At 44.3% G+C, this 25,160-nt stretch overlaps 2 protein-coding genes across 5 annotated transcripts in view; both read left to right on the forward strand.

Annotated features, from left to right (window-relative positions):
• SH3BP2 (SH3 domain binding protein 2) overlaps positions 1 to 5,030 on the forward strand; it is an 86,726-nt gene extending 81,696 nt beyond the window's left edge. For all 4 annotated transcript variants that reach the window (XM_066573048.1, XM_066573047.1, XM_066573044.1 and 1 more), the window contains exons 12-13: positions 1,160 to 1,219; positions 2,085 to 5,030. In XM_066573048.1, the coding sequence (XP_066429145.1) occupies positions 1,160 to 1,219; positions 2,085 to 2,225 (201 nt within the window). In that variant the 3' untranslated portion in view covers positions 2,226 to 5,030. The remainder of the gene's footprint in view (positions 1 to 1,159; positions 1,220 to 2,084) is intronic.
• A 10,674-nt stretch (positions 5,031 to 15,704) lies between these two features.
• MFSD10 (major facilitator superfamily domain containing 10) overlaps positions 15,705 to 25,160 on the forward strand; it is a 68,508-nt gene continuing 59,052 nt past the window's right edge. Inside the window, exon 1 of the mRNA XM_066573049.1 lies at positions 15,705 to 15,774. The gene's annotated coding sequence lies outside the window, so the exon portion shown is untranslated. The remainder of the gene's footprint in view (positions 15,775 to 25,160) is intronic.

Here is a 25,160-nt window from a genome sequence, read left to right on the forward strand (position 1 = left end):
GCTGCGCCGGGGGAACTAGCGCTGGGCCGGGGGGGGCTGCCGCTGTGCCGGGGGGGCTGCCGCTGTGATGGGGGAACTAGCGCTAGGCCGGGGGGGCTGCCGCTGTGATGGGGGGGGGGGGGGGGCGCTGCGCCGGTTACCTTCTGCCTGGCGGTGGGTGACAGGTCGGCCGTGTTCACTCCAGGGGTCCGGTCGGCGGCTGAGGGGCGTCTGGTTGCCATGGAGACACAGCTGGTAGCGTCTCGGGAGCGCGCACGTCGGGCTACAGCAAGCGATGCGAAAAGAGCTGGCGGCCATCTTGGGAAAAAGTTTTATAAGTTGCTGAAACGCTGGAACGGTAAGTAGAAACCAGCTAGGAAAGTAATTTACAGGGGTAATTAGTAATGTATGTTTAATTAGGGGGACTGGGCAAAAAAAAAAATTGACTGCTTCCTCGAGACATCTCCTTTAATGATCGAGCACTGAGCTCTGTCATTGGCTGCAGCAGCCTGTAACATCCTGTAAACAGGCTGCTGCAGCCTGTAAACATTATGTCATGTGGAAGACCCTGTGTGGCACCGCTGGGCACAGCAGGAAAAAGTGAGTTTGTTATGTTGTGGCATAGGGAACATGCTTTTTAAAAAAAATTTAGACAACCCTTTTAACTTCTTCCTTTTGTTTCATGTTGTCCAGGCGAGGCACGCATTATATTTTCATATGAATCATTGGTCTCGTGCCTGCATATGGCGCTTTGCCCATATTCAAATTGCTGTTTAATTTACTAATATTTCTTTGCTGCTCTTTCAGCCCGTTTATATAAATTGCACCTAGTTCTTGAATTTCCTTCCTGCAAAAGTTTAAAAGTGTAATAAAACTTGCAAGTTAAAAAAGAAAAAAAACTGTTAACCATCTGAGGTCAATAGGCGTTTGTGTAAACCGCTGACGCTGCAGAGTAAGTTCTGCTTTTTGCAGTTCTTGCTGGCTAACAGAACAGGATCCCAGTTGGTGGGTCTCATGCCATACTTCTACATGCTCAAATCATTCAATCCCTTTAATGAAAAAAGTATCGGGCCTTTAAAGATGAGTTTTATAAGCTTTGGGTTTATTTGCCTGCGATTCATTTATATTGATGCATGTAATGTTGCTTAATAACTAATGAACATTTCTCATTTTTTTAAAGGTCCTTGTTGTTTGGGATAAAATGGAAGCAAAATTAAGAAACTACAGAGTTTTTGAGAAGGTTTGTTGATTTTTTTTTTTTTAGATTTCCTCAACTTATTTCTATAGAAGATGTGTTTTTATACTTTTATTTCTATTAAAGGGGGTTTCTGGGTCATAAAATAATTCTATGACCGTAGAACCACATAAGATAAAGAAATAAGCTAATCACAGACTTCATCAGTTATTCCGCCATGAACGCATGTGACAGCTGAGGCCAGGGATTGGCTGAGCAGTCACATGCTCAATGAACAACACGTTGACCACGGCCGGCTGCCTCCGGGTTCGGAGCGATCCAGGGAACCACTGAAGGAACCAACTATTGCTTATCTATTTAATTTAGATGGTTCTACGGCCACGGAAATTTTTCTTAAAGGGGGTATTCGGCGTTTTACTATTTATAACCTCTCTTCAGGATAGGTCATCAATAGTTGATTGGTGGTGGTCTGCCACTCGGGATCCCCACTGATCAGCTGATCGAAGGCCCTTTATCAGTGTGGACGGGTACTGGAAACAGATAGCACTGTCAACATGGTATTGAATTAAATGGGAGCTGTGTCTGCAGTACTAAATCGGACCACTGCAATATAGATAGCGCTATCTGCTTCTAGAGCTATCCGCACAATGGTGCGCCTGAGGATTAGCCGATTGGCGGAGACCTTGAGCGACAGATACCCATCAATCAACTATTGATTACCTATCCTGAAAAGTAGTGATCAAAAATAAAAAGCCAGACATCCCCATTAAGTGCCCAAAAATCACTTTACGCTATTTTATCTTTTCAAACAATCAGGTCTATGAGGGACATGAAAAAACTGCTACATAATGTTTTTTAACCTAATTACTGATAAAAATGGGCCATTCTAATTCATATTTTCTCACTATAGGACACCAGCTTTTACCTTGAGGCCGAGAGGTTATTTCCAGACCTCGCTACTTTGGTTGAACACTACTATGGGAACCCATTACCCAGTCATGACAGACTAGTTCTCAGATATGCCTTTGGAAGCCCATATAACCCAACGTGACAAGATGATGGAGAAGCTAGACTTTCCCTTGGATGCACCATGATGACATTAAAATCTATGAATATTGACATGCTTTGGGGTTCGATAAGACACATGGAGAACACCTCATAGCGAATGTCTACCAGCAGGGTCCCTTGTCAAGCTTCAAGAAGTACATGTGATCAACAATGTAACTGTGAACGTATGTTCCTCAGAACTTTGCTACAAATAGCCGGCTCCAGCTGTGACTGCTTCCTTGTTGTGTGTTACTTCTTTCCAATGGAAATCAAAGACAGAGGCACATGTTATGGGAGAATCGGTGAAAACCGAATCCGGAGAGATGACGTCCCCTCCGAAAACATGGAGAATCGATAAATGAAATAGCCTATAGATATTGTGTCAACCCGTATTCTGCATATCTCTTTGCTAGTGAGCAAGAAGAAAGCAGGCTTCACGGTGAATACTTGGAATAGTCAATTCTGATATATTGGTTCAGTACAAACCATCCCAAAACTTGTGAGGATACTTTTGGAACTTAAAGTACAAATATTTTAAAAGAGTTACACAGCTGCAAATGTTGAAGACTATGGGGGACATTCATTAAGGGGGCTATTCCACAATTCCGGCATAGAAAGGTCGCACATTTTTGCACAAGCCTTGCTTGTATAGAAAGTCTGTGCTTTGCTGTTCCTCCTGGGCTGGCCCACCAGTTTCCCAGTAGTGGGTGGGGTTGCCAGGAGGGGCATGGCCACACCGGATCGACAGATTTATGGAGAATTTACACCAGAAACTGGCATAAATTATACTAAAAATGTACATCTGATCGGGACCAGGCGTACATTTCTGTCTTAGTGCACAGAGGTGACGGGGATTTACTGAATGCACGAAGAGGCTGCGCCTCCTCATGTAGTCAGCGCATAGTGCGCCGGGGATATCTTACTACGCCTGCTGCAGGAAATGCTAGGTGTAGGAAATGTTTCCTCTACATTACATTTCACAATAGTTTTTTTTATTGCTCTGTCTAAATTAAATTATGTTAGCAATTATGACTTTTAAAAATCCTACCATATTTGTGTACAACTTCTATACAGGCCTATGTGTCCTCATGGGGCAGCCATGTTAGTCATCTTTTTCATGTGTGGAGTAACACATTGTCACTGGATCAGATTATATACAGGCTTTGAGGCAGCCAAAAAGCAAGAAATTTAAGTGCTATTAAATCGTGATACCGGGGCTAAAAATTTTAATCTGCCTCTATACAGAGCCGACTGTAGGTTAGATAGCTCCCTGTATGGAATTTTGGCCAGTTCCCCCGGTTATAAGAAAAAAAAACTATATATTGCACTAATAGGCAGTCTGCCTATATTCTGCTTGTGAAAAAAGCCACAAGATAGCAGCATTCTCACACCAGAACAGCTATGTGGATAAATACAGTACCATAACCAAGCTCTGTAAATAAATACCAAGCTCAGAATATAGAAATAAAGCACCAGAACTAAGCTTTTAACAAATAGTAGAACTAAGCTATTGTGTTGCAGGGGCAACAATGAGCTGACAGCTGCGCCTCAGAAAATCAGAGGGAAGGAGACAGAGGAAGAAGATAATCTGGCTGGGCGGACTTAAAAGGGGTGATCGATGGCCGCTCATGTGGATGGCAATATGAAGGTTTAAGGGGTATCCTTGCTGTCTTATCAGATGTATAGCCAAAAGTAGCAGGTAGAGAACCTGTAAGATGTGAATCATGACACACTTCACCCGGTAGTGACTGACTTCTGCCAACTGTCCGAAGGTTCCAGTGACATCACTGAGTCTGATACGGTGGCTACACAGCATTGCTGCCAACACGTTTCGTAAGTCACGGTCTCCTTCATCAGGGAATAAGTCACTGTAGGCGGCTAGTCCGCTGTATAATTAACTATAGGACTAGTCAATGGTTGTCTAATTCCTAGTTATACATCTGCATGGTTGGAGTGATGCACATTTTCAGCAATGGAGTCATCTGTGGACCAGGTGTATAGTGTGCGGCACTGACGTGGTATTTTGCAGTCTATAACCAAGGGGGCACATAGGCTGACATAGGAGCTGTATATACAAAAGGACTGTTTGATGTGAAAAGCATCTAAAGATGTGAAAGCATCTAAAGCCTCGTTCACACGAGCGGGGTTTACACGCTGCTATAGCAGCATGTAAACAACGCTTCTATAGCAACCAATATGCATAGTTATGGAAGCGCTATGCAATCTATAGCTATGTAAGTGCTTACATGGAGCTTTCTTACTGGCGCAGAATCTTTTTTACCTTGCTGTGGCGCTGTCCATGGTGTTTGCAGCACGGACATATGAATGGGCTGCTCAATGGAGCACGGAGCAGCTTGTTCACCGCAGAATTCTTGCATGTCAGCAGTGTGGTTTACATGCTGCTGTAGCAGCGTGTAAACCACGCTCGTGTTAACAAGGCCTTAGATGTTTTTTTGTACATGTGCTACAGGCAATGAAGGATTTGATAGTACAACAATGTATTACAAAATCTGAGTAATGAAAGGCAATGGGATGTCCAGCATGTCCATACAGCATCACGTGCTAGCGGCACTTCTTATTGATCCAGCCATTTTTTACTTTTACTTTTTTGTTCCCTTTTACTGTCGATCGTTACCCACATTTGTAACAGCTACAGGCAGGTTCCGCTATTTGAAGGTTAATTTTGCTGGAGTTGTATTACTAAGGTAGATTGTACACTACAGAAAGATGACCCGTGTTGATATGTTTTATGTAAATTATAAGTTTCTGCTATTTTTAATTTTAAATAATATTACACTTGTTAATCTTTGCCGTCTTGGAGTTATTTAAAAGATGGTCCATATGGTTTATTCATATGGAACTATTTTCTGTGTTTTCTTATGCGGAGTGCATAAAAATGGTGGTTTACGCCACATACATAAAGAGGGTACAAGAGACATCCATGTAGAATAATGACCATTGTCCGATGTTCACCAACATTTGATAAGGATATACCTGCCAAAAACAGTCACAATAGGCTGACACCTCCTGGTTTCTGTAGCTCAATTTTGAGCTTTGCCGCATAGACTGGAACTGGACATGCAGAGTCATCTCCTCATTAGTGGGTAAAAGAACTAATGACAGCTTTATTGTACTTCTTGAAGCCTATATAACAGAGGATAGCATCACTATTTACACAGATAAGACTCTGTCAGCATTTCCAAACCCTGGTCACTGGGAAATTGTAATCCAGATAAAAATGCCAAAAGTATTGAACTGACAAGGCAAAGCAATTCCCAGAACTGGGCCAATTAATACATAACTTTTAATAATATAATTATAATGCTGTCAAAATGGTAGACAAGAACAATAAAAACCCCAAATTCAAACATAGCCTAAAGTATAGTGACAAGGGCAAACTGATCAGTAAACTAAGTACGGTAATACAGAGGAATATAGCAACTTGTGACTCACCTGTGTGTGGTAAATTCTTCAATAATTGTGGGAATCAATTCAGTTGCTCCCCATCATGGGGAGTTCAATCCAAATTAGCAGCTGTAGGGAGGAGGCAAATTTACAGCCATGGGGCTCTTTCACACAAGTGAATGCTTTTTATGTTTTCTCAGCCACACAGTAAAATCACATGAATGAGCGATTTTCCGCAATCAAGTCCCGTGCTTAATTAGCATTTTCTCGTCCATTCACATGATCGGGTGCAAAGTTTTTAGCAAAAAAACATCGCACCGCGGAAAGCACTCGCTCAACATAAATCCTCGGAATGACTTCCAATGCCTTCATTGAGGCACCTGTAAGCTTTTCGCAGCGTTGGATGCTGCTAAAATGCCTTCCCCATCCCTCTTTTTCCACCTCCCATAGGAGTCTATGGGAGCCGCCACCATATATCGGTCGAAAGATAGAACCAGAACTATCTTTCTACCCACTGTATAATCGCCGGGCCCGTATTTCAGTTGCGTATGTTCCATTTTTTACGGTGCAACGTTTTTATGCACCGTAAATTCACCGGTGTGAAGGAATCCATTGAAAACCAATGCCTCAGATGGTCGAATATATGGGACGGGTGTGAAAACGCGGCCAATATACGCTCATGTGAATAAAGCCTCAAAGCGCTCTCTAAAAAGGTCCTCACTGAGATAGTGGAGTACTCGCCCTGAAAAGGGTAACCTTGCAAGAAAAGAAAACCGTTTTCCCATTGTGCTCTAAAATTCAACCAATTGTAAGGCTGCAATAGAATTAGCAAACGTGATTTGCACTTTTCCTAGTTATCATGTTGGCTATCATATACGTCTGTTCAGCGTACAGTAACCATTTAATTCGGATTGCGCCAAAGTTGACAAAATAGTGCAAATGGTGAAAAATACTTTTGGTGCTAACTTATGCCTTTATTTTGCACACACATAAAAAATGACACAACTATTGGCTACAGCTATCACACGTCCATGCCAAAAGGAACCTGGAGCTAGAGACACCCAGCATGTCCAGACAGCCTGCGGCTAGGAGCCTAAAACCACATGAGGATTGCGCGTACAATAGCATATGACTTGTCAAGTGATTCACTGCAAAAGGCCATTACAGGCTGGCATGAAACAGTCTTAAAAGGGAAATTCAGCATAATTACTGATAGCTGTATGCATTTAGTGGGGAGGCAGAGTCAGAAGCATACATACATAGAAGAAAACAAACTCTTGGAGGGAATTTATTACAACCAGCGCCAAAAATGCTGGTCTTAATATGGTGACCGTACGATGCATCTAATGTAGGAAGAGGCGCATACCACTTTATACATTAGGTGCATCTGGGCACCTCCAGGTTCCTACACAGAAATCTTTGTCAGCCATGAGTTGGAGTAGATTTCTGATATAATGTACATCAATTTTTGGTATAAATGTGTCAGGCCGGGGCGGCCATACCCCCTCCCAACAAACCACAACCCCCCACCCTCTTTTTTTTTTTACATGGCATCACCTGGCATAGGTAGCAAAGTTGCAAATTGTGCCAAAGATTGCAACTTTTTGTAAACCATTTTCAGCTTGATAAATCTTCCCCTTAGTTTTCATTACGATGGCGATGCCAAGTGCACAGACCCTTATGGCGGCACAAAGAGTCCCAAACTGATTCATATTACCTTTAATAACTTACCCTGTTTCCCTGAAAATAAGACATACCCTGAAAATAAGACATAGCATGATTTTCCAGAATTTTTGAGAATGCAAAATGATTTTTCAGGCTTTTTAAGGATGCTTGAAATATAAGCCCTACTCCAAAATTAAGTCCTGCTAACAGTTAATTTAAAAAGTCAATTTAAATAGTGTCCAGGCAGCTATACATGTAAAAAAGTTAAACCTTTTTGAACAAAAATTAATATAAGACACTGTCTTATTTTCGGGGAAGCACAGTAGTAATAAGACATGTGATTTTTTTTAGCATGGATTCACGTATAATGCGTGTGAATAATCTTTGGCGCGCCTACATATAATATCAGGAGTACACTATTGGATTAGTTTTAGTAGCACTATTTCACGTGTAAATGAGGTCGGAAGCTCAGAAGCTGCAGATTTTTTTCACATTTTCCGTAAAAATGTAATGTGATTTTTGAAACAATGCTACTGTATTAAAAATCCCCACATCGCCAAGCAGATTTTTCTGTGTAAAGGCTGCAGACTTCAGAATTTGTATATGTGTGTGGATGAAATCATTAGATTTTGCTGCAGTTGTTGCCAGCAGTTTGTGAACCAGGCTGTAGGGAGTTTCCAGTCCAATGAATTATGGTTTTCTAGAGACATCTAGTGGAGATAAAAAATAGTGCAGGGTCAGGAAATTATTTTTCTTTTCAAGAAAAAGGAAGCATGATGAAAAACAAGAGGAAAATGAAGAAAAAAATAAGAATAAAAAAAAAGGCCTGGCTCATACGGGCAGATTTGTATTGTGGATTCCACAATTGCCGTCCGCACTGGAGATCTGCGGTAGAACACAGGCATTGAAAGGCATGCATGTTTGCTTTTTCGTTCACACTCGCGGATAGGGATTGCGTATTCCGCGAGCAGAAGAAAAATCACAACATGCTCAATTTTACAGCAGAATCCATGCGGACGGCCTTCATTAATATCAATGGAAGCTATTCGTCCTGCAGCCCATACGCAATTAACATAGCATATGGGTAGTGTGTACCCGCGTCACTGCTAAACGACGGAACGGGAAATATAAATACACAAAATCAAACTATACTGTACATAACCGCCTGTGAGCTGCCACTAAACATGCAGTCCTACACCAATTGGTCCCTGAGAAATGGGAGACCATATTGATCCGACACAGAAAGCCAGAGATATTATTAAAATAGTGGGTCGGTATAGCGAAATGCGCAAGCCCAGAGTACTAACAGGAAAAACTAAAACTAACACTAAAAGGAATCTGCAAATCCTGATAAATGATTATGTTCCTATATCTACCAAACAGAACGCAGAGCATAAGAATAAAGTACCTATAAACTAGAGCTACCTTAAAGGGGCAGGACTCCCCTGGTGATGAAACGTAACTAGATAGCCTCTGGCTTTGAAGTTATATAGCTCAAGGATGGAAAAAACTAGATAGCCTTGCATGTAATATATCTAGGTAATCTACATTAAGACGGTTCAGGCTAGAGTAATGGCCTGTTTAGATACAACGATTATCGCTCAAAATTTGCTTAAAAGCCATCTTTTGAGCGATAATCATTGTGTGTAAATGTGCGCCCATCGTGCATTTTACGTGCACTATTCGTTCATCGCTGACTTTAAGTAAGCTTAAAGTCAAAGATGAGCCTTATCAGAGTTTCAGCAGGACACCGCTGATAGTATTCTTTTAGCTGGTATCTGGCTCAGAGTTATCAGCGGAATACCGCAGAGAGCTTTGAGAGCAAAGCATCTATTTGCAGATAACAGCGCTCCTGCTGTCATCTGCATACAGCAGGAACCTTCATTTACGTGCTAATGAACTCTTAAGTAGCTAATTAGCTACTTAAGAATTTATGCAAAGTGATCACTCAAAAACTGTCACTCAGACTGCCGTTTGAGCGATCATCTTTCAGCGTAAATGGGCCTTAAGGTAGCTGAAGTTGAATAATTCTAGATAACCTCAAGCTATACAACTCGGCTTAAAGGGGAAATAACTCAGTAAAATAGCTCATCAAGTTTCCCCTGTATTTCAGTTCTGGATCATCACTTTAAAGGCATCTCACAGCGCATGCACCAAAACAAAGCTGTGCTGAACCAAAGAACCCCCACGCATCGAGGCGAAAGACTGTAGAACTGAAGAGAGCAAAAGGTTTAAAACTTCTGCCCCTAGTGGCGGTAGTATCAAATAGGTTTTGATTGAAGGAGAAGAGCAAATCACAGCATCCAGATTGACAAGATTGTCAAATGAATAGCCATGGGTCCGAATAGAATTAGGCAGACACACTGGAAAGATGATTGCTATCACATTACAGCGCACCTGCTCAGTCCCCCGGGACCCCAACAATTAACATCCCCTTGGTGGTGTATTCTCATATGGGATGCCAGAGGTGTTTCCTCATTTCGCTGAATATTGCCAATATGGGTTCTTTCACATGAGCGATGTTTTGTAGCCTGCAGCATTGCTAGAATACAAAATTGTGGCATGCTCCATACAACCGCGATTTTCGATTTTTTTGTAGACCATGTTTCCCTATGGAGCCTTCTTTTGCATTGCAAGTAAAAACCCTAAAATAAGCCCTAGCTACATAAAAAAATATATCACCTAAGGGGCGCTGTCCAGCTTTGCTGCACGTCTCCCGAACTTCCCAGCACTTGCTTGAAGTTCTTCGGCAGACCTTCCTGGTCAGGAGTTTGAAAATCCCTGCCTCTGGGAAGCTCTGCCTCTGATTGATTCAAAAGCCCGTGGCTCAGCCAATTAGAGCCAACGCTCAAACCAATCACAGCCATTGAGTGAATGGCTGTGATTGGTTCATCGACCGCTAGCTCTGATTGGCTGAGCCACAACGCTCGAGAACCAATCAGAGGCAGAATTTCCTGGAGGTGGGGATTTTGAATCTGCAAACCAGGAAGCTCAGTCGGAGAACTTCAAGCAGGTCTGCCACAGCTTCAGGGAAGACATGCAGGGAGTTGATAGCGGCTGTTAGGTGATGTATTCTTTTTTTTATGCAGCCAAGGCTTATTTTTGGGGTAGGGCTTATATTAACACTTCAAATACTGCTGTCAAAGCGGTATGTAAAGTGTTAACAGTTCCGACGAGCGGCGTGGCTCGTCGGAACTGCTGCCGCTGGGTATCCGCTGTAAGAACAGCCTGCACCCGACGTTGTATGGAGCGGGATCCACCCGCGATCCCGCTCCATACAAACATTTGTTCGGACTTGCGAACAAATGTACTTGCGAACAGGTTCCTGGATCAGAACCTGTTCACAAGTAGGGGACCATCTGTATCACTAGCCCTCGCATCAAACATACTGATAATTCATATCTTGTGGTCAATGTTGGAGCGTGAAAGTGGCGCCAAAAGCATAATTAATGGCTTCCGATACAACTCTCTCTGGATAACCACGGCATAAAAATCTATTCTTTATATGTATCAATTCCCTCTTGAAACTCTCATCATCAGTGCATTTCCTCCTTAATCTAAGGAATTGACCTTTGGGGGATCCGTCTTTTGGGAGGGACGGGTGAAATCTATGCCATCTAAGGAGAGTATTTGTAGCCATTGGCTTCCAGAAAAACTGTAGTCTCAAGGGCCCCATCCACACCCCTCCTAAGCAAAAGATCAAGAAAAGTAATTGTGGATTCATGGGTTTCCGATGTGAATTTGAGTCGTAAACAATTATCATTAAGAACAAACTCCAAGAAAGGCCGCTGCACACGGCTAGATATACATTGCGGAATCTGGCGCAGCGTCCACCTCCGGGTTTCATAGCAAACACCTTCCATAACAGGCTATGGAAAAGCCCTTTTTCCTGCACACGAGCGGAAATCAATTGTGATTTTCCTGCTTGCGGAGGAAAAATCACAGCATGTTCTATTTTAGTGCAGATTCCGCACGGACGGCTTCCATTGACATTGCGGAAAGGTCACGGATTCCATGTCATTGCTAGGCGAAGACGCGGAAAAAGCAGGGCTTTAAAAAAATCTGTACTATGCATGTCCGATGGTGAGACCACCCGCAGTACATAAAAGTAGAAGAAATGTCAGGTATGCGCAGATGCCAGCTGGGAACAGGGTCGGATTCCGCTGCGTGCTCCCACATGCAAAATCCGATCCGATCGTGTGCAGCCGGCCAAAGACGGCACAGAGCCAGACCAAAAGTAAATGACAAGTATAGACAAGTAGATTAAACTATAGATGCCATTACATCGCCCTCTAAGGCCTCATGTTCACAGGGAAAATCAGGCCCGCGCAGATTTCTGAACACTCTGCCTCAGATAGCGCCCCTTTCCAAATGCGGGGGGAAGCAATTCCACTTCCTGCATGCAGGACCATACTGGAAATCTGCCCAACTTGGCATATTCCTGGTGATCCATACTGCTGCCTGAGATCAGGGGGCGGTCGGATGATCCTCTGGCTCAATTCGAAGTTAATACATGGATACAATTAACAGTTGCAGCTCCGGTGCGGGAAGCTCCGCTGGGCTCCCTGCTCTGCCATCCTGCGTCTTCCCACTGGACATCAGAGGGAAGAGTCCAGGAAATGGACAGAAGGCTCCGTGGGACCATGTGGGGAGGTGATTGACTTTATTTTACTATGGGGACAATATGGCTGCTACAGGGGAGATTATGACTACTACTTAGGACATTATGGCTGCTGCAGAAAACATTATGGCTACTACTACAGAGTATATTATGGATACTACAGGATGCATTATAGCTACTCTTACAGGGGAACAGTATGGCTACTACAGTGGACATTATTGCTACTATTACATGGAACATCATGGATACTACTACAAGGACATTATTATTTACTGTGGCATATACTTAGGATATAACAAAAATGTCTTAGATGGAAATACCCTTATGACCCTTGGAAGTGGTTCAGTATAGCAATGGGGCCCTCAGGCCAACCAAAGTTGTGTACTATTCCACATTATGTTTGGTAAAGAAGCCAAATGGTACCTAAAGAACTAATTGATGTAAAGCCATTAAATAAATATATTTCCTACTTTTAGTTTCACGGTTCCTTTAAATAATAAAGACTCAGTAATGTGCATTAATACAGGACGCATTATGACTAAAGGCCCATTTACACGGAGCGATGATCGCTCAAAAATCGCTAAAAAACGATCGTTCAAGCGATAATCGTTGCGTCTAAACGCGTGGCCATCGGGCACTTTTCGTGCCCTGCTAGCTGGTTAAAATCAGGCCAACCTAAAAATCGTCCTGAGGTCTTATGAGTTCTCCACAGGTAGTGCTGATAGCATTGTTTCCTGTCAAAGAACAAAGGAGCTAAAAGCAGATAAGAGCCCTCGGGGTATTAACTGCTTTCAGCTAAAGGCTTCATTTGCACACTAACAAGCTATTAAGTAGCTGAGTAGCTACTTAATAGTTTAAGCAAAATGATCGCTCAAAGCTGTCGCGATTTTTGAGCAATCATCACTTTGTCTAAATGGGCCTTACCACTCAGTGGGTACAGAAGGAGGCATTATTACTGAATGGGGTAAAACAATGCACTTTTACTTTGTGGGGGTACATGCACTGGAAGCATTCACTTCTGCAAATATTCCCTCATGAAAGCAGAACTTCCAGGCAGCCTAATATCCCTTGACATATTAAACTAAATGTCTCGTAGACAGGAGTCCCACGAGGCTCTTCACTGGCCATTATGAGCGTCTTGATAGAGACATGTAGCATTGTCGCCTGCCAGACATTGTTGTTCGCTACTTCAAGGGATACTACACTTTCTTTGTAGACATATTTTTTTCCTGCAACAGGGAAGTAAAGTAACAGTATACAGGACACTACTGGAGGCTACATGGGGATGGAGTAACAGAACATACAAGCGAGCAAACTTACCTTTGGAGCTACTGTGTTTCCCTGAAAATATGACCCTGTCTTATGTAAAGCTTGCCCCAAAAGAGGCACTAGGTCTTACTTTCGGGGAATAGCTTATTTTACTTGCCTACCCAACGCGATCCGGGTACCTTCCCCTGGTCTCTGATGTTCCGTAGCTCCGCTGCGTGTCCTGCAATCCTCAGCAGCCAACACAAATCACTTGCTGGTTGTGGGATTCCTAAATCCCACCTCCAGGAAGCGATGGCTCTGATTGGTTCAATGAGTGCTGCATTGATTGGCTGAAAGCCGTGCTCGCTGAACCAATCAGAGCCACCGCTTCCTGGAAACAGGATTTATATATCCCGTGACCAGCAAGTGATGTCCTGTCGGCGGCCGAGGAATGCAGAATGCGTGGCGGAGCTATGGAACCACGCAGACCAGCAGAAGAGACCCTGACCACGGCTACTAGAAATTATTATTTTTTTTTTAAATATAGTCTAGCTAGGGCTTTTTTTGCGTTAGGACTTCTATTTTAAGCCTCCCCAAAAATAGTCAAAAATTAAGGTAGGGCTTATTTTAGGGGTAGGTCTTGGAAAACACAGTAGAAGTGGTCAGTTCTGCGACCAAATGAAGTAATCCTCGCTGCGATGAGCAGTATCACTCGAAATAAAGAAAAGAAATGGTAGCGTCAAGCGGCACTTTACATGCGATCGTAATGGCGAGGCTTTTAAGCAGTTCCTGTGGCGTACGTCATGACTTATTTCCCATTATTCAATGATTTAACAGCCAATAGTAGAGCACTTTGGGGGAGCATTAAAAGCACGCTTTTGTTCTGCCAGCAGCCTATCGCAGAGCATTTTGATGCGCATGAAACTGCGCCCTGACAGACAATCACCCCTCTCATTGAGTTTGAGAATGACTGGGCGATGGCCGTGTAAACGGATCGGAATTTAAACTCTGAATGATACTTTTTCCGCCTGCAGAAAACGAAGAAGAGCGAAGGAATGTCGTTCATTGTCCGCCATGTTTACATTGAAGATTAACGTTCATTTCTGCTCGTTAAAACGATTTTTCAAATGATAATTGTTCCGTGTAAAAGGGCCTTAAAGCAAATATAATGCATGCAGGAGCCCCCTAATCATAACCCCTAGACGCCTCATACCGGTTACCATCTAGATGGAGTTTGTACGTGAATTTTCTTTTACCAACCAAAAACATTATGGCCGAATTGCGGATTCCGCGGACTCTGGCCTCCCGTGTGATACACAATGGCTTGCAGGCAATCAATTGCATTGCCTTCTGCAGTTCCACTCACATTAGCGTGTAGGAATTGCGTAATCCGCAAATGGAAAATAGAACGCAGCATGTTCTATTTTATCGCGCATATACGTGAGATAGAGCCATTGCTCTCTATAGTCGCGTATATACCGGGAGCCCGTACGCAATTATATTCTGTATGGGCTGCGGGTATACGTGTCAGCGCTAAGCAATGGCGCGGAAAATATAAGCAAAAAAAAGGTGTACTGCGCAGGACCGCCTGTGTGAGTACATGGTCATGTGCAGTACAATTTAGCTGCCATACTCAGCCATACGCAGGACCGCGGCCGGGCTTTCAGCGGTTTTCCCTTATGGACGTGTGAGCCTAGCCTTGGATTTGTGGGGACAAGCACCAATATGGTCGTCTGCATTGGAACCTCAGGCACAAAATACCGGAAGGGAAAATGCAGCTGAGCGGAAATTGACCCCATCATAGTCAACGGGGTCTGTTCGGCGCTGTTTGGTTCCACCCTGAGACGGATCCATTCGGCCGTGGGGATCACCCTTTCCTGCCCCCCGCAGGTATGAAACCACCCTTTGTTCAGCACTGCAGAATATAGGCTCCTGCCCAAAGAACAATACCGTGTTTCCCCGAAAATAAGACAGTGTCTTATATTAATTTTTGTTCAAAAAGAACTTTTTTACATGTATAGCTGCCTGGACACTATTTAAATTGACTTTTTTAATTAACTGTTAGCAGGGCTTAATTTTGGAGTAGGGCTTATATTTCAAGCATCCTCAAAAAGCCTGAAAAATCATTTTGCAGCCTCAAAAATTCTGGAAAATCATGCTATGTCTTATTTTCAGGGAAACAGTATATATGCTGCGGAACCCGCGGCGGGCATCCGCAGCAATAGCGTCCATAGTATGCATGGGAATCCGGCTCTGCAGTGTGCAGGAGGCCTATGTCTCACTTCTTTCACTGGAGCTAGAGTGCAGTTTTGGTCACGCAACGTCAAGTTGCTTCCAAGTTGCACGACAGAAACTGTGTTTGGCTCGCTGTTGCATCGGTCGCACGACTATTTTAGCTTACAAATTGCATGCATTTAGAATTGCGCGCTGGAAAAGACGAAACGTCGAATATTTAACATTTCTTAAAGCTTGGAGAGCCGGCTTGCAGCAGAGAAATGTGATGCTGGAGAAGGAGGAGGAGGAAGAGAAGAAGGGAGGGTCAGTGCCGGCAGCAGGAGGGGTCAGAGAGGAAGGAGTGCACGGTGCAACACGCTGAGACTACAGGAAGACAAGGGTAAGCAGTCTAAAGGGAGCGCAGAAAAGTGTATCTGCTGGACAGGGTGGCGCGTCACTATTACTGCAAAGTACTGTATATCTGCTGCAGGGTGGGGGTCAGGCATACTAGAGGAGGGTGGCTGCTGGGGATGATGGAGGAGCCAGCTACAGGTAGAGGAGGTAATAGGGGAATGGCTGGAATGTAAAGAGCTGATGCGCAGCGGACCCCAGGCAGCGCTGCTGCAGGACAACTTGGGGGCTGCTTGGCAGGAAGTGCAATGAAAACTTTTTGCTTCTGCGTGGAGTAAGAGTCCGTTTACACAAGTGAATGACGTCGAAGTTCGCTCTTGTGCAGTCTGTTTATACAGGCAGATACATCATTGGCGCATTCAAACAAGAAACCGTTCGGTCTTTTTCATTTACGGTATAGGTAAATGACAGAACGCGCGCAATTTAAACAATAAGTGAACGAGCCGATAGTTTTTATGTTCATAAAGTAGACGAAAGTTAACGACTATCTTCATCATTTCGTCGTTGGCGCGTGTTTACACTAAACGTTATCGTTCACTTTCATTTTTTTTTAAACTATAATTGCTCCATCTAGAAAAAGGGCCTTACCCCGACTTCACACGAGCGATACGTAGAGAATAGAGTTAATTGCTTTCAATGGTTTTGTTCATGTTTCCATATTTTTGCGCGTGTATTTCGGTTGCGGAAAAAAAAATTGAACACGTTCTATTTTTCTGCGTATTTGCGCAGCAAAGGTTGCTATTGAAGGCGCAACTGTGCTTGCAATACGCAAGGAGATGCGTGAAGCCCTGCGTAATCGCACAGGACAAAGAACACATCTGGAATTCATTAGCCGTTTCAATCAGTGTATGATTGTTTGCGAATGCGCTAATGAAATGCCTTGCGGCCGCAAAAAGTGCGGTAAAATGCGCCAATGCACGGGAAAAAGCATTATTCATTCTGCAAAAACGCTAGGCTCATGCGTGCAGAATTACGCAGACGCCCTTATGAAGCCGGTCTTAACATCACATTCAGTGTTCAACAGGCTAGAGAGCTGGCGGTGTCGCTGAGGGCGGATACGGATATTTTCTCGCACGAGTCCTGATATGCATGACTGGAGTAACATTAGCGATCAGATACACCAATCACATAATGAGATGTGGAGGCAACCAAAACCTAAAGAGGAACCTTCCACTAATGTTTGTTAGTAATTGCTATGCCTACAGAGCAGCGCTCATTTCCACGGGTGTATTTTCTGTCTGTGCGCTGTCTGTATTTTTCATAGGCCTAAACTGCCCATGCAAGTCTATGAGGACATTAAAAAACGCAGCAAACACGGATATTAGGCCGGGTTCACCTCTGTGCTGGAGGTTCCATCACAGATCCGACACAAAATACCGGAAGGAACGATGCTGCATGCAGGACTTTTTCATCTTGTAAAAAGCCAGACAGCTGAGCGGAAACAGAATGGACCCCATTATAGTCAATGGGGTGCTTCGGCGCTATTCGCTATCCATCATATGACGAATCCGTTCAGCCAAGGGATTCTCCCCGAAGGAAGCAGAAAAACGGAGCCTCTGCAGCAAATGTGAAAGCAGCCTTACATGTGTGTGTGCGCTGTTTATTATACATGTTGCCACATAAATAACATCAACTGGGTTTTATTACTTTTTTTAGCACGCGTGAAAAAACGGATGACTTAGGCCACCTGCAGACAGCCGGGTCGGATCCGGCTGCGTTTGTTAACGCAATCCTATGGCAGCTTCCAGCGGCGGAAATCCCGACGCGGAATTTACGCCCGTCTGCAGGCGGCCATACGAACATAATATACGCACACAACAAAAATGCATGCAACACGCGTATGCACACGCGGTGAAAGCAACAGACAGATCTCTGGATACAGACCGCACATGGATGACTTCCGTGTCTTGTCTAGTTTTTTTTGCATCCACTTTGACTTGAACGGGCCAATCTTGTCCGCAAATCAGATCAGCATAATGCATGGGTTTTTTTTTTTCTTTGAGAGAACTGATGATGCGCATTGCTACATGGACTACTATGGGGTTTGTGCGCTGTCAGAGTCTAGTCTGTTGTGGCTATGGACTGAAAATCCGGTTGTGTGAATTAGCCCTTAGGGCCTGTTTAGACGGCTGCACACTAGGGCCCTGCGCTGACTGTACATCCCAGTACCAATTATAGCCAATTAGAATATTCCCACGGACGCTTTTTTTCGAGTAGACCGATGGTTCGTGTTAAAGAAGTTGCTGCATTTCCAATTCTTTCTGTTTGCATGCACTACTCTCGTCCGTGACATGTGCAGGGTCTGCGGACATCGAACGGCACAGGGATGGGTGTCCTTGTCCTGTCTGATGCAAGCTGCTCTCGAGTTTCTTGGACACAACTTGCATACGGCCGTTTGAATACTTTGTGTAGAAAGAAGTACCAAATTACCAGACTTTCCAGATCACCAGATGCCAAATTAAAGGCTTTTCACTGTATATATGTCCTAACAATGTCACCTTCTGCAGAGTGTATGCGGAAAAAACACTTTTTTATGGATACGTTCCATGTGTACATGAGGGGATGCTCCCTGTCGGGTTGTTTTGCGCTTTAATACCATTTTATACAATTTAGATTAAGCAAATTAAACAACAGCCCACACAAGAAGGTAAAAGACTGAATGATCAGATCTTAGCATCGTCTTCTGTCCGTTTTCTGTTTTTGCATTAGCCTTGTATGGCTGTTCATAGTAACATAGTATGTAAGGCTGAAAAAAGATGTATGTCCATCCTGTTCAGCCTATTACCTCCCCCAATGTTGATCCAGAAAAAGCTCAGTGAGGTAGAAACTAGAGATGAGCGAGCGTACTCGGATAAGCACTACTCGCTCGAGTAATTTGCTTTATCTGAGTATCGCTGTGCTCGGGTCTAAAGATTCGGGTGCCGCTGCGGCTGACAGGTGAGTCGCAGCGGGGAGCAGGGGAGAGCGGGCGGGAGAGAGGGAGAGAAAGATCTTACCTCCGTTCCTCCCCGCTCTCCCCTGCAGCTCCCCGCTCCGTGCCGGCACCCGAATCTTTAGCCCCGAGCACAGCGATACTCGGATAAAGCCAATTACTTGAGCGAGTAGTGCTTATCCGAGTACGCTCACTCATCTCTAGTAGAAACCAACTTTCCCCATTTAATGGAAGAAATTCCTTCCTGACTCCAATCCTGGCAAACGGAATAATCCCTGGATCACCGACCCTTAAGAAATTACCTCAGGGAGGAAGCAGATTGGAAACTTGTACGTATTTTTATCTATTATATTAACCTTATTTTTTATCGTGCCCCACAAGTCTTGGGCACCCCTGTTTGAGCAGGGTTGTCAAGTGTCCAAAAATTCATGGACAATCCATAAAAATAGGTTGCTTAAATCCAGTGTTTTTCTTATTTTTTTTAGGCACGTGAGCAGGTTATTATACAGTCTTTATACAAAAAACATTCCACCTCTAGAAGAAGTCGTCATTTTGCTGCAAAACTCGTCATGCAGTTCCATCTCAGACAGATATGTAAATGATTAGAGTTGTGGTGGAACTAGATGAACGGCCTTGTCACCGGAGGCCCTGAAAGTGTTTCTACCTTTGACCTACAAAAAAGACTCTCAGTGACCCCTTGTGTGTAGTGACCTCTTCTTCAACTTGTGTTACCCCATTACCAGAGTCTGAGAGGGGCGCATTATTGGGATGTTATAAGCTGGATGGTCATATCGACTAAATGTCCCCCACCGGGCCGTTCTGACCAGACTGTTAGGAGGTGTTGGGGCTAGTGGATGGGTGAGAGCACACAAGGTGACCGGGCTCAGGGCGCCCTTGAAAGACCACCAGTAAAGAGGATCTTCAGCAGCTCCTTGAGCAGCTCCAATTGTTTCGTTGTCCACTATCGATCCATCGTTTCAGGCCTCTGTGTCTGTTTCCAGGCACTTGGCTGAAGGAGGTTTAGCCTCATGGCGCCCACTACGTGCACTGCCTTTGACACCCACCATCACCTCCATTTGTAGTGGTGTAGTGAACGACAAAATTGGACTGCTATGGAGTGGAACCAGTTTGTCTTCAGTGACGAATCCTGGTTCAGTTTGGACACTGACAATGGGTGTGTTCATGTCTGGAGACCTAGGGGTGAGCACTTCAATTTTGCCTTTGCAGTGGAGCAGCACACTGCCTCCACTGCTACTGTGATGGGCATGGTGCCGCTCCACTGCAAAGGCCATCGCATATGACAGTCGGTCACTCCTAGTAGTGTTGCGATAGAGAATGACAGCTCAACGATATGTTCAGGATATCCTGCAGCCACATGTGTTCCTCTCATGGCGGCTTCCAAGAGGCATTTTCCAACAGGATAATGCTTGGCCGCACACACGGGGGGGGGTCACAAGAATGTCTCCATAATATTGTCACACTTCCGTGGCTGCCCGGTTGCCAGATTTATTGCCAATAGAACAAGTATGGAACTGTCTGGGATGCCAACTTTGACAGCCTATGAGATTGCATGATCTAGAGGCTCAGTTACAGCAAATGTGGACCAATATGCCACAGGATACCATACATAACCTCGATGCCCGCCCATATGACATCTTGCATCCAAGCTAGATGTCGCCCAACTGGGTATTAGATCCTTTATGCCCACCTGTATCAGATCTTGCATCCAAGCTAGAGATAGCCCAGCAGGGTGCTAGAGCCTTTATGCTCGCCCGTATGGCATCTTGTATCTAAGCTTGAGATAGCCCAATAGGGCACTAGAGCTTTGATGCCTGCCCATATCACATCTTGTATCCAAGCTAGAGATGGCCCAACAGGGTGCTTAAGGCAGCCTTACAGGGTACTGCAGCCTCCATGCCCACCTTTATCACATCTTGTATCCAAGCTAGAGGTGGTACAACAGGGTACTAGAGCCTCCATGCCCGCCCATACCACATCTTGCATCGAAGCTAGAGATGACCCAAAGGGGTACTACAGCATCCATGCCTGCCCATATCACCTCTTCTATCCAAGCTAGAGGCAGTACAACAGGGTACTAGAGCATCCATGCCTGCCTGGATCACATCTTGCTTCCATAACAGACGCGGCCCAACAGGATAGTAGTGCCTCCATGCCCACCTGTATCACATCTCGTATCCAAGCTAGAGGCGGTACAACAGGGTACTAGAGCCTCCATGCCCACCTGTATCACATCTTGTATCCAAGCTAGAGGCGGTACAACAGGGTACTAGAGCCTCCATGCTCGCCCATATCACATCTTGTATCCAAGCTAGAGGCGGTACAACAGGATACTAGAGCCTCCATGTCCACCATATCACATCTTGTATCCAAGCTAGAGGTGGTATAACTGGGTACTAGAGCCTCCGTGCCCGCCCCATATCACTTTTTCTATCCAAGCTAGAGCCGGTACAGCAGAATACTAGATTCTCCATGCCTGCCCGTATCACATCTTGTATCCAAGCTCGAGTTGGTACAACAGGGTACTAGAGCCTCCCTTCAGGCATCAGTTCTCCACATAAACTCTCCTTTCTCTGATATTGTAATCACTTACGTATTTATCAGCATTATATTCGTACATTCCATTCCGACAACTCCTTATAGGGGAGGGATTGTTTTTGATAACGAGTGTATCTGTAATTCCCATAATTTTCCAGCTCCCAGTAGTTGCTGGTGATAAGTTCCTATCCGTTTCTGACCTATAAATTTGCATCGCTTATAATGTTTATCATTTATTCTGGTTTTGTAATGTGTCCGTTAAAAAAGGAGAAGAATGCAGGTTGTCCGCCCTGACAGTACAGACCATACCATGCAGGCCATTCCCAGACAATCGGATTCCTGACATTGCTGTTGCCCATGGCAACCAATCACAGAACAGCTTTCATTATTCAAGCGCAGAATATGAAATGAAAGCTTTTCTGTGATTGGTTGCTATGGACAACAAAGAACTTTTGTTGTAGACAGTTTTATAAAACTCCAGCTACCACTTTCAGTTTCCTTATCTCAATCACTGTAGAAAACCTAATAAAATTTATACTGATTATGAAGCTTAAAACGTAGCTTTTATTATTCTTAATGATTAAAAAAATCTTATATGTACACTCACAAAACCATAAACTCAACAAACAAGTGAAATACCCTTTTACCTCTATGTCTAAGTTGGGATTGAGGTTTTCGATATTGTGTATATACCCGCAAAAATATACGAATACCCCTGTTAAGAAAATTGTAGATCAATGTATCAGTTAATTGTTCTTTTATTGCATTGTAGGCTAGAAATATATAGCATGGTACTAGTGTAAGTAGTGAAGGGGTTAAACGAAACCTTTCTATAGGCTTGCATATCTTCTGAGGTAGACAGACAGACGAGATTAGACAGTCTGCTAGACCACCCATGTATGTATGTTTATAGACAATGTATACAGGAAACGCAGTAGACTATAAGCCTCCCATGCATTCCTTTTTCCTCAACTCATAACGGTTTTATTGTATGTAATAGATACACCTTAGGAGGTATAACTTATGTTAATCATTTTTTGTTTTAGCCTATTATGTATTCTTATTAATCTTGGAGGTATATACTTTTGCTGTGATGTCATTTATGGTATATAATCTTTGACCACCTTAGAATAAATTAGAAATCATCTGATACCACACAGGCTGGTGTGATTTGTATTTCTCCTGGGTCCAGACTTCTGCACGAGATCTGGGATCGTCTTCTCTTTGATAAACACATAAATTCTCCTTACAACCCCTTTAGAGATTATCAACAATACCTGCACCCGCAATTGCTCAAATGTGTGCGGATTTTTTTTGAAAGGGTTAATAGTAGGTCACTAAATCCAGGGAGCGGCAGTACTTAGACTGCTAATGAAGCTACTTCTCTCCTCACTTATCTGGCCTGATATGCGGATATGTGTACCACTAATTTGTGATTACACCCTATTTCAATTGTAAGTACTTCCACAAAAAAGGCATAGGGTAATTGGTTTTTCAGATCGGACTTATCAGTCTCAGGGTGTTGGCCCAATAGATATTCACACTTAGGTAGATCAGTCAGCGGTTGAAAATAACCCCATAATATAAGGGGTCCATCAGGTGTATCCACCGACCCGTTACGTCTTAATCTTAAGACCACTCTGTCTTGTAGTTATCATGTAGGGCCCAGAGTCGTATTGCGATCCTGGGTTGATGTCCCTAGATGATCTAATTCTTAGTCTAATGCACAGCTCAGATAGTTTTTCTAGCTTTTTTAAGCGGATCTATTGTACAGATCTTATATACGGATCAACGCGTTTCCTTAGCCTGATTTTTAGGTTAATTCATCAGCATCCATAGCTTGCTTATAGTGGAAAGATGACATCTGTTTCAACTAGATTAAAGACGTATTTATGTCAATACAAGAATATGTCCTATTAAGGGTAATTGAGGCATGGACTTGCCTTTGTAGTATATGCGGGGGTGAATATTATTAGAACAATAGATCTTTGGCTATACAGCTTTACTATTATGCTGGCACTCGTTCCCAGTATCAGGCACTGAGAGTCCGTGCAGCCTGTTTAGCCGTGGGAGCCAAAAGCAGATGGGCTTACTGCCATGTGTACACCAATAAATTATATATCACATGGGAGTCAGACCATAATTTTCAGAACCCGCTCAGAAGCACCCCAGGGCTTTAGATACAGCGTACTGAAAATTTTGATTCCAGCACATTCCCTGTTAAAGTCGCTAGCATGCTATATTGCTTGTAGTCCCACTTTCTAACATTCTGATGCTTATTTGCCAGCCATCACTAGAGCAGTTATTCGTGGTGTCTGCCTACATTTGCATTAACTAGCTATGGTGCTTGGAGCTGGACACAGCATGTGCTTGTGTCAGCTCAGACAGTCCTGGTATGAGACGCCTGCCCCACCACTTATAAAGGGATAACCCCTCCCCTAAGCTGTCAAGCTCTCTCCTCCCCCTTCTCCAATCGGGAGTTTATTTTTTTAAATTTTTTATACAACTTTACTATTATGCTGGCACTCGTTCCCAGTATAAGCACTATCAGGCACTGATAGTTTTTTTGACAGACGAGCCCTCTGTTTTCCAGTCTCGCGATGCCATGCAGTGCTCTGACGTCATCGCGCATGCGCAGTAGCGCTAAAGCGGGACTTAGTCTCTCCATGAGACTATCCTTCCTTCTAGTCGTGCTGTAATGTTTGTGAACGCTATTATACTTTAGCGCTTGCGCGAATACAGAGAGGGAGAGCTTTATTGTAACCTCCAAAGATGCTGAGATTTATCCCAGCGTTCTTCTATGATGTTGGAAGTAACACTCACATATGTATGTTGATGATAATAAAGGACCATGTGACCAGCATCCCAAGTCTTTACATGTTGATTATTTAAGATGATTTATTACATGTAGGGATTCGGCCCAAGGACAGGTAAGGAGGGTAAGTAAGGGGGCGGAGGGGGGGTTATATATTAATCAGATCATGCAGCCCAGCATGTTATATAAAGAATGCTGAGTTAATATGTCATATTTGATGATTATAAGGACATTCATTGCTGTATCTCTTTATTGTTCATTAGACGTATAGTCTAATTTGTTGAGGAGATATCAATCTGAAAAGTCACCAATATATTAAAGGGGTTGTCCCGCGCCGAAACGTTTTTTGTTTTTTTTGTATAGGCCCCCGTTCAGCGCAGGACAAACCCAAGGGATGTGTTGAAATTAAAAAAAAAATTTTTACTTACCCGAATCCCCTCTCTGCAACTTCTTCCTTCTTTTCCTCCAAGATGGCCACCGGGATCTTCACCCACGATGCACCGTGGGTCTTCTCCCATGGTGCACCGTGGGCTCTGTGCGGTCCATTGCCGATTCCAGCCTCCTGATTGGCTGGAATCGGCACACGTGATGGGGCGGAGCTACGCGATGACGCGTAGAAGGGGCGGAGCCAGAACGCCGCTCGTGCCCGGACCGACCAGAAGGGAGAAGACCCTTCTGCGCAAGCACGTCTAATCGGGCGATTAGACGCTGAAATTAGACGGCACCATGGATACGGGGACGCCAGCGCAGGGAAGGTGAGTATATAACTTCTGTATGGCCGCCTGCAGACGAGCGGGTCGGATCCGGCGGCGAGAATTCTCGCCACGGGACCCGACCCGAGCGCCTGCAGAGACGAGCGCGTACTCACCCGCGCCTGGCGGCCCCGGCTCTTTCGTGTGCCGGCTGCCGGGCAGCCGGCGCATGCGCAGACCAGAGCCGGCGGCCGGGCGAGTGACGTTTCTGTGGGGGGGGCTCTGCGAGCCCCGCACAAAAATAAGACATGCCGCGGCTTGTTTGCCGCGCGAAACCGCGGCCGTCTGCATAGGAGTGCGTATTGTAATGCACTCCTATG

This window comes from Eleutherodactylus coqui, chromosome 7 (assembly GCF_035609145.1).
Source record: "Eleutherodactylus coqui strain aEleCoq1 chromosome 7, aEleCoq1.hap1, whole genome shotgun sequence".
NCBI classification, from domain to species: Eukaryota; Metazoa; Chordata; class Amphibia; order Anura; family Eleutherodactylidae; genus Eleutherodactylus; species Eleutherodactylus coqui.